This window comes from Elephantulus edwardii, unplaced genomic scaffold (assembly GCF_000299155.1).
Source record: "Elephantulus edwardii isolate Elephantulus edwardi_28Jun2011 unplaced genomic scaffold, EleEdw1.0 scaffold00014, whole genome shotgun sequence".
Classification (NCBI taxonomy): domain Eukaryota; kingdom Metazoa; phylum Chordata; class Mammalia; order Macroscelidea; family Macroscelididae; genus Elephantulus; species Elephantulus edwardii.
The window spans coordinates 16,976,464-16,985,736 of NW_006399764.1; the positions used below are offsets into that span (position 1 = coordinate 16,976,464).

The window sequence follows — 9,273 nt, forward strand, 5'->3', positions numbered from 1 at the left end:
ATACTCCTACAATAAAAATAATGCCCTAAAATATAATACTTTTAGACTATTCTCTCCCCCATAGACTTCAATGCTGTAAACATATTTCATCCAGTGAAATTAATTTTAAGACTATATATTTTGTCTCACGTAGTGTATATTGCTGTTATGTATAAGTTGGAAGCAACTCATAGCAGACCCTCCATCAGGTCTTCAGAGGCAGTAAATCACAAAGGAGGAGATTGTCCATTCTTCTCTCACAGAGCAGGTGGTGAATTCGAACTGTATGTCTTTGAATTGGCAGCACAACTCCTTATGACTAAGCCGTCAGAGCAAACCTAAATTTATCTTAAGAAGTCCGGGTATTGTAGCATGTTTGCCTACTAACCAAAAGGTTGTTGTTTCAAATCCACCAGACTCTTTTCTAGAGAATGGTAAGGCTTCTGTTATTCAGACTTCCTGTCAATATCTGGCATTGGTTTGACATTTCCTGACTGTCTCAGTTGGATGGATGGTGTTTCAGGGTCTGTGAAGCCACAAGTGTCCGGGCAGTGCAGTCCTACTGCTTCATTTGTCATCTTTTTGTCATTTCGGTTACAGTTCCGTGAAAAGTTTTTAGTGAGGGTTTTTTTAAAGAAAGACTAATAGACCACATCACTGTGAGACTTGGAGACTCTTTCCTGAGCAGCACAGGAAAGCCCTTCAGTGAACAGCTGGCTTCAGTCCCCCTGCAGGTTTCTGGCTTGTCATTATCAAGTGGTTTACACTGGGCCATTTTTTTATTTTTGCTTCTAAGAAATTTCCTGAAAGCATTCTGAAATAGCATAGTTGTTTCTCAGCCCTTGTACTTAGATTCTAGTGTCTGTAACTGTACACAAGTTTCATTATTCAAGACTTTAGAGAAGATGAATTCACTACACTGGTTTACGGACGTAGAATGTGTATGGGAAATAGACTGGATTTGTGGTCCATATGAGTCAGAAGGGCTTTGACAGCAGACTTTATTCTTCTTTTGAAATAGTCAGTCAGTTACAGAGTTGAACTGTTGGGCTGTTAGTGATCAGATACAGAACTCTGACTCCTCGCTAAAAAGACAGGACTGACTGGGCTAACCCACTACTGGTTTTGTGAGGCTGTGAATCACATGGCAGGAAATTGCCCATCTCTTCCCAAGAACTACTGGTGGGTTCGAACCCCCAGCGAGGCATGGTCTCTGGCTTAGCAGCGCAGCTCCCTAAGGACTGTGCCACAGCACATGGTAAGTTAAGGATGCTCTTAAGTCCTGCTTTAATTGAGTCATGCGCTTAGTTGCAGCACGAAGGTGAAGCTAACATTGCCACTCTGTGCTTGTGTGTCTTCCTCAGTTCCATTTGCCTGATAGCAGTCTTTTCAAGCAATTTATTTCTTTCCAGAAGATCCTAATTACCCAGCTTTCTCCTCCTCTTCGCATATCCTGCAAGCCCTGAGCTATACTACTAGAAAAATTAGAAAAATATTTTCAAGCAAAAGTGCCTTTGCTGTTGGTCCAAAAAAAATTCTCATCTGCTGGGCCCATTAAATGTAATCTGCTATGAGAAATCATCCGTGTACATTGTCAGGAGCTGCCTTTCAGCCATATGGCCTTTAAGTGAATGTGTTTTCTGCATATCGGATTGCATTACTGGTCTGTCACATGTTTTTAATAGTTTAAAAGGACCGGAGCCCAGGAAAATAGCTCTCATGTTCATTTCCAGTGACATTCTTGGAAACATTTTATGTAAACAACTGGCAAGCATTAAAAATGTTTCCTTTTACTTAAAAATTACAACATAAATGGAATTGTTTGTTAAATCAGTTTAAAATACTGTATGCTTCTTTATTTGATCATCTGTCCAAGAGGATTAAATAGCAGTAGATTATTAATAACTGTTTAGTAAATGAATAAAATAATTAATGAAATAAAGATAACGGCCCTGAATTCCTTTATAATATCAAAAGCCAAAGCCTTATTATAAAATGAGAGAATGGTAAATTATCTCCTGAAACTCCGAATGAGAAGAGCCAAGGAATACGATCCCCGTGAGGCTGGTGACCAAGGACAGGAAGGACCCAAGGGTGTGGCATAATCTCACATAATTGCAAATGATTGGGGTTTTTTTTCTCATTAGGAAATGATGTATGTCTGGAATGGTTTTCCTGTAGTGAGCAAAAGAAAAGACCTTTCTGAAAATTTGCTGGTAACTGTTGAAAAGGCCGAGGCTGCTTTGCAAAATGCAAGTAAGTATGAAAAAAAAATCTTCAAGTTGTGTCTCTGTGCCCATGGTTTGTCGTCTCCGTGCCTCTCGGCGCTATAATCTGCGAGCGGCCGTGAGAAGCGGAGCGGCAGCAGGAGAGGAGGAGGGATGCTGCCTGCTGCAGCACAGACAAGCCTTAAAAGCATCGTGCTGAGCGGAGCAGTCGAGAAGACCACGAGCTGCTTCCAGGACCCTGTTTCTAGGAGATGTCCAGAGTAAGGAAGCCACAGGCAGGAAGCACGTTGGTGCTGTCTAGGGCAGAGGGCAGAGGGCATGGGGATGAAAAGCATCTGCAGTTGACTGTGGTGGTTGCACCATTGAGTTGTCCGCTCTAAGTGGATGAATTGCTGAATTGCATGGGGTGTGACTTCCACCTCAATAAAGCTATTGCAGCGGAGGAGGAGGGGCTTGGGCTCCAGAGCCCCCCAGGAGAGCACCGCTGTGCTGCTTTCAGTTAGTCGTTTCCGTAGCCGGATGCTCTCTGACTTTTTTAAACCTCTTGTGTTTTTTTTCAGACACAAAGACATTTCTTTGACTGTAAAATGGAACCAGTGTTGAGAGCTTTATCTGTGAACACCCACATGAGGCTGCAAATCACAGTAAAGCAGATCTTAAGGGAAAAGCAATCATCAGATAGATATTGTTCTGTACTCTGAGGAAATAATGGTCTTGTTTTTTGAGGGTTTTGGAGGAAAGCAGTATTTTTAACCTGTTTGCCATTCATTCATTTTCTAAACAAAAATGAAGTGTGGCTTTCTGGAGATTCATGTTTTCCTTTGGCAAAACCACTATCCACTGAATACTAGGCTGTGGTGATAATACAGCTTGTCAATAAAATGCTGTACTGAGCTTGACTGTATGCACAAAAACGGTAATACAAAGTAACGGCCAGTAATTACCCTAACGGTTTTTGGTTCGAGGCCCTGAAAGTTGTTGTTTATTGAATGAATATCGTGTATAATGATCATTCACAATAAGTAATAGGGAAGGTAATATGGTACTGATACTTGTGAATTCTTTGGTAAATGGACCATCAAGGATTGGAAGCTGGAAGGAAATTTTAGCTGTTCTCAGCAGCCAGAAGTCGTTACCCCATTCTAAGTTAGCTAAGTAGCATCATTAACCTCCCATCGACAGATTTTTTGCTAGATATAAAAAAAGCACCCCGAAAAACAGCACATGTGAGAGATGATGTCTGAGGGCTTTTGCTACTAGCAGGAGCCTTTCATCCAGAGTGTGGAATCCTGTGTCTTCATGACTTCATTTTACTATCTTCCCATCTGTGTTGTCACAGCCTGAAATTGTGTAAATTATTAGTCTTGGAATGACTTCTTTGTTGAGTATAATTTACAGAAAAATAGAATCCCAGAGTGGGAGATAGATGTCCAATGTAGTACGATATCTTGTGTTTAATACTTGTTTGCCGAGGGCTCTACAAGGTAAAGTCACTTCCAGAAGGGGAAAAAGAAAAGTATGAAAGACAATCTTTTCTCGCTCCCTCTCTCTCAAGCACTGAGAGGTTTGGGAACATTTTAGGTGCTGTTCATGTACTTCAGAACTGTTTTGTCTAATTTTATGACTTAATTTTCCCCCAAAAGAACATAACCTGGGAGAATTGATAATAAGTTGTAAACATAATGATCTGGAGAGGGCATTTTACTTCCTGAATTTTTAATGAGGAGAAGGCCATCTGCTTCTCCATATGGGAGTGCTCTCCTCTCCTGCCTGGGAGCCAGCCCGGCTGAAAACCAGACCCTCAGGAGGAGGGAGCGTCCTGCTCCACATGGCCCTTCAGCTTTTACAGAACTGACAAAGCCTTTATTTTACGTCGAGTTCAGGTTTCCTGCTGTTGGATCTATGGTCACATAACTCAAGAGTATAACCCCTCCAATTGTTTGTTGTTTTAAAGCAGATACTGTGGTCTCCTAATGCAGTAAATTCAGCCTTTTTTGTTGTTGTTACTGATTTTGTGTGTGTGTGTGGGGGGGGGTGTGTGGGTGTGTGGCTTAATGTAAAATTTTACAGAAACAGTTGGTGTTCCATTCCACTGTCCCCGTGTATTTTGTTTTATAGCATCAGTTACAATATCCACGTTCTGACTACATTCTCCCACCTTTGTAACCTCTGACTTCTCTTTGTTTACTTGATAATGTCGTGCTCATCCCCTTATTATATATTGCCTTCCCTTTAACTCATCTTAATATGTATCTGTTACCTGCTTACCATCAGAGGATGTTTGTGTGTGTAAATATTGCCTTAGCTTTTTGCTATACTGGATACATCCAGAATTTACTCTTTTATGGCTAACCAACAGAACCAACATGTCTTTTATGTCACTCAACAGAATGTCCTCCAGAAGGACTTTTTCCATTGTATTTTATTTTACCAGACATAACAAACTTTAAAAACATTTTTTAAATGATCTGATGACACCGAATGAACTGTTGATCTCCAGTAGGATTTTTAAATGCCTTTTTCCTGCTGTGTTTTGTGCCTGTTTTAAGAATTGAATGATTACTCCATGGATGACGAGTGCTTGGTGAAGTTACTGAAAGGATGTTGCCTGAAGAACTTACAGCGGCCGCTGCAAGCCGAACTGTGTTTCAATCATATTATTCAGAGGTAAAGACAAACACTGAAACTAACTCACTGGCCAGGTAGTAGCTTCTGGAGAATGGCCGGCCATTAGAACATGCTATGCAATGCTTTTATCACCTGCTGCAGAGCCTTTGCGTGGTGTTCCCAGATAGAAGACACAGCCTTGCTGAATTTGTTCTTTTTGAACCAAATCACAACCTTAACTGCAATAAGACTTTGTGCTCTTCCTCTGGGGGTCAGGAGATGAGGCACAAGAACTCAAAAAACAGCTAGTACATTTGAATCTGACAGCAATTTCTGGCTCCTCTGAGCCTTCTTCAGTTCATGCATGTGTCTGTCTTTTCACTTATTGCTCGGTGATCGGGTATCAGCTGGGCACCTCCAAGCTGCTGGGTGTTGAGAATTCAGCGCTGAGTGAAAAGGCTTTGCCATCTTTGGGATTCTAGACTTACTGAGAAGAAAGGATGTGCTGAGTGTTATGCCTCTTTCTTCCTGCTGTGTATACGTTGGCGGTTTTTTTGGTTTTGGTTTTTTTAAATTTAATTTCTCAGTAGCACTGATGGTGATGTCCTGCTACTTTTCAGAGCGTGGAGTTGACTCAGTGCTTGATGCCTGACCCTTTTGGCTACAAGGAGAGTGAACAGGGCCAGTCAGTGGCCTCGCAGTGAAGCAGGCTGAGTGGTGGCGGGAGCTGGGGTTGTTGGAGCCCACAGCAGAGAGAGCTCGTTCCCTGAGAGCAGAGCACCTCCTCAGCTCCCATTACTGCTCTCCATGCTGTGGGTCTCACTCCCAACAATTTTTCAAGAAAAATCTGAAATTGGACTTTCATGAAAAATCTCTAAATCTTTATCTATTTACTTCTCAGATATAGGTACCTAGATTATTTGCTTGAACTTGTGTCCAAATTCTTGGCTTGTTTTCAGTTTTGTTCTTAAAACAGTAAGCGATGCCTGTGCATGATTTATTTGTATCTGTGTATCTGAACAGGGTAGTATTGACGATTGAGTCAGTTCTTGCCAGCTTCCCCTCCTCCTGGGCTGGGTCACCAGGCATTTCTTTACCAGCCTCAGGGTGTCCCAGCTTTGATTTTGGTACCAGAGAGGTTTTTTTAAAGTTCTCCTGAGCTAAGCTCCTGGTTTGTTGGTTTTGGTTTTTGAAAATTTTGTGCTTGCTTTTATAGCAAGTATTAACTAGAATCTTCATGAACCTTTTAAATGTTGTACTTTTATGCTGCTGTCAGTTGTGAGTACTAGAGAACAGAGTGAGTTCTGGTGACTTACTAGTAACAGTTGTGTTGCAGACACAGCGGTTCATGGTTCAAATCTACCGGCTGCTCGGCAGCTTTCTCTCATGAAGCAGCTGGACAGTTTGGAACCATTGACCATTTGGATAGTAGTCGAGTTTCCAACCACTCTGCTACCAGGGCTCTTAGTTTCACAAGAGTCAAAAAATGTAAAGGGAGTTGAGCATCAGTGAGAAATGACATTGTTTGCTTATTTCTACATGGAATCATTTCCTGACATGCCCACAGCCTATAAGAGTGTCTTGCCATTTCCAGCTTTCCTCTTCAGCAATCTGCCTGCAGGGGAAGTGGCCAGTCCTCAGTGCTGACTCTAAATTAAGGAATAAAATAAGAAAAGCATACTATTTTTGCTACTTTTTTTTTAGGCTCCGTAACATTATAATGATAGTTTTACCTTCAAATACTACGTTGTCTTGAATTGCTTTCTAAGTAATGGGCAAGATAGTAGAATGGTACGTATCTTGTTTTGTTAAAAATTAATTGCCTTTTACTTTTTGCCTTTTTTAGTGAAAAGCTGCTGAAGTATGACCACTACCTAGTGCCATTTACTCTATTTGAGTTGGCATTTTTGTACAAAAGCCAAGGAGAAATCGACAAGGCCATCAAGGTTTTAGAAATGGCGAGGTAAGTGCTGAGGTCAGCTTTACTTTGATTGGTGTGGACTGGAAAGGTTTGTACCTGCGGTCAGCTGTGGTTCCTGCAGGGATGACGGCCATTGTTAACATCCTAACAGGTGCTCCCACTGGCTGCCCTGGAGTCAGGACTGACTCCTGGTCGACCCTCCCTTGGGTATTTGAGGCTCTGAATTGCACAGCAGGAGATGGCCCATCTTCCTATCTTGGAGCTGCTGGCGGACTTGAGCCAGCGGAGAGGCATGGCCTCTGCTGTTGGAAGGTGCTGTTCAGGTCTAGTTGACTTTATCTCACTGCAGACCTGTTCACAGTAGCATGAAACATTCTCAGTCACCCTCATTGCCTCTGGGCTTGACCTCATTTTTAGCCTTTAAAACCCAACCCAATCCTCTGTTGGCCAGTGATTCTGACTCACAGCGACCCTTCAGAGTGTTTCTGAAGTTGTAAATATTTTTTGGGAGGAGATTGCCTGTCTTTCTCCTAGAGATTAAACAGAGATTAAATCTTTTAGATTCAAACCGCTGACCTTTTGCTTAGCAGACCAGCACATATTGCAGCGTCCTCCTCATGGCTCCTGTGCTAGCCCTTAGACCTGTATAACATGAAGAGCAATAACAATAGCAACCACCCATCCATGGGTCATGAGCCAGGCTGGCCTAGTGGGTTGGGAGTTGTGCTGCCAAAGCAAAGGCCAGCAGTTCAAATATACTGGCTACTCAGGATAACACGGGTAATCTCTTCCTGTGCACTTTATAGTCCCTCAAAAACTGCTGGGTATTAGCTATGTGCTGGTTCTGACTTGACGGCAGTGAGAGAGAGACAGGGCAGTATGTGCAAGCTTCAAATCCCAGCTCCCTTTTTTAGATTACCTGCAGATTTCTGTGGTTCCTCTAACCGTATTACACATACATAATAGTAAAGCCATTGATGTTTGTCTGTGAGAATTGAAATTAGTATAAAGTCCCATTTAGGACTCTCAGGCTTATGTATGAGTACAGACCAGCTACTCCCACAAAGGCTGAAAAATAGGTGCTGCTTCTGTGACTGTGAATCACAGTGTCGTTACTACTGTATTATTATGGTAACGATGTTTTAGTGTATCTGTGCTTCATTTTAGTTTATATGCATGAAAAGGTACACAGAGACAAGCAACATGGGGCTGATGAACAGTTCTGACTGTACAGTGAACTGACTGCCCACAGGAAACACACACCTGTCTCATAAGAAGTGTGGTTAGAGTGCTCCTTCGCAGTAAAGACGGTCTCACTTTGATCATGCTACCAGGGGAGGAAGGGCCTCATGCTTGGAAGGAGGAAGACCCTGGATGTGATGGATCGACAGTGACCGCAGTGGCGGCCATTGTGAGGATGCCGCGGGATCACGCTGTGCACAGGGTCGCTGAGTTGGGGCTGACTTGACGGCACCTGTCAGCAAGGCGACCATTTGACTCACTGATGTGAGACGTGAACTGCCTTTGTACAAACTGGACTTGTGTACTAACTGGACTGTTCTGACTTACCAACAAACTGAGCTTAATAAAAGATTTAGGAAGGAGCTTCCTCTCATCCTGGTATCACCAAACAAACCTGCTTTCTTTTAGTATTTCCCAACTTTTCATTGCAAACTAATTATAGATACACAGGAAGTTGCAAAAGTAATACCGAGAGATCTTTATGCCCTCCATCTAGTCTTTGCTGATGATATTATGATACTCTGTATCACATTTGTTGTGTCTTCATTTCTCTTTTACTTTTGGAGTGACTGACTGATCAAGGTTGTCATTTACATGATACTTCCTCAGGTTTTTGCAACACCAAGAAGGAAGTTAATCTCTTCAGGAAGAACCATAAAATGTGTTTCAGAAAGAGCTTCTATAACCTTGTTACTCTTTTCGGAGAGCAAGAACATTGCTGTTCAAAGTGTGGTCTTTGGACAACCAATAGGAGATCTTTAGAAGTGTAGCATATTGTTTCCACCTCTGCAACTGCCTCACAGAGCCATAATCTGCATTTTAATACTGTCCATTGTTGTATATATATTAAGTTTGAAAGCCAGTAAGAACCAAGGGTTAGAAAGAAAAGGAAGTGGATGGGTCCCTGCTGTACAAGGTTGTTTTGATTTTTATTAGATTGTATATTGTTCTAAAATATTGTTAATAATACATAATATCTTACTGTTCTTGTCTTCAGAAACAACTACAAAGATTACTCCATGGAGTCCCGACTGCACTTCAGAATTCAGGCAGCTCTGCACGTCTGGAGAAAACCTTCCTCGGATTGACCAGAACTTGAAGGATGGAGTTGTCCTGCAGCACCGGCATTTGCAATAGATTAGACCTTGTCTTAAAGTATGAAAGTGATCGTGTAAATGAAAAAAAAAAACCCAACTAATTTTACTGTCAATATTTTCTATCATCTCTGTGATTTACTGTCAGTCAACATAAAGAATTTGTTTTTTCCTATGGAATGATGTTCAATACTATCTAGAA

General features: G+C 41.9%; 1 protein-coding gene across 1 annotated transcript in view; it reads left to right on the forward strand.

The window, feature by feature from the left end:
* The window catches only part of TTC39B (tetratricopeptide repeat domain 39B), a 139,525-nt gene extending 130,460 nt beyond the window's left edge, over positions 1 to 9,065 (forward strand). The window contains 4 exon segments of the mRNA XM_006903714.1: positions 2,127 to 2,235; positions 4,757 to 4,874; positions 6,661 to 6,777; positions 8,975 to 9,065. Of these exon segments, the coding sequence (XP_006903776.1) occupies positions 2,127 to 2,235; positions 4,757 to 4,874; positions 6,661 to 6,777; positions 8,975 to 9,065 (435 nt within the window).
* Positions 9,066 to 9,273: the final 208 nt, after the last annotated feature.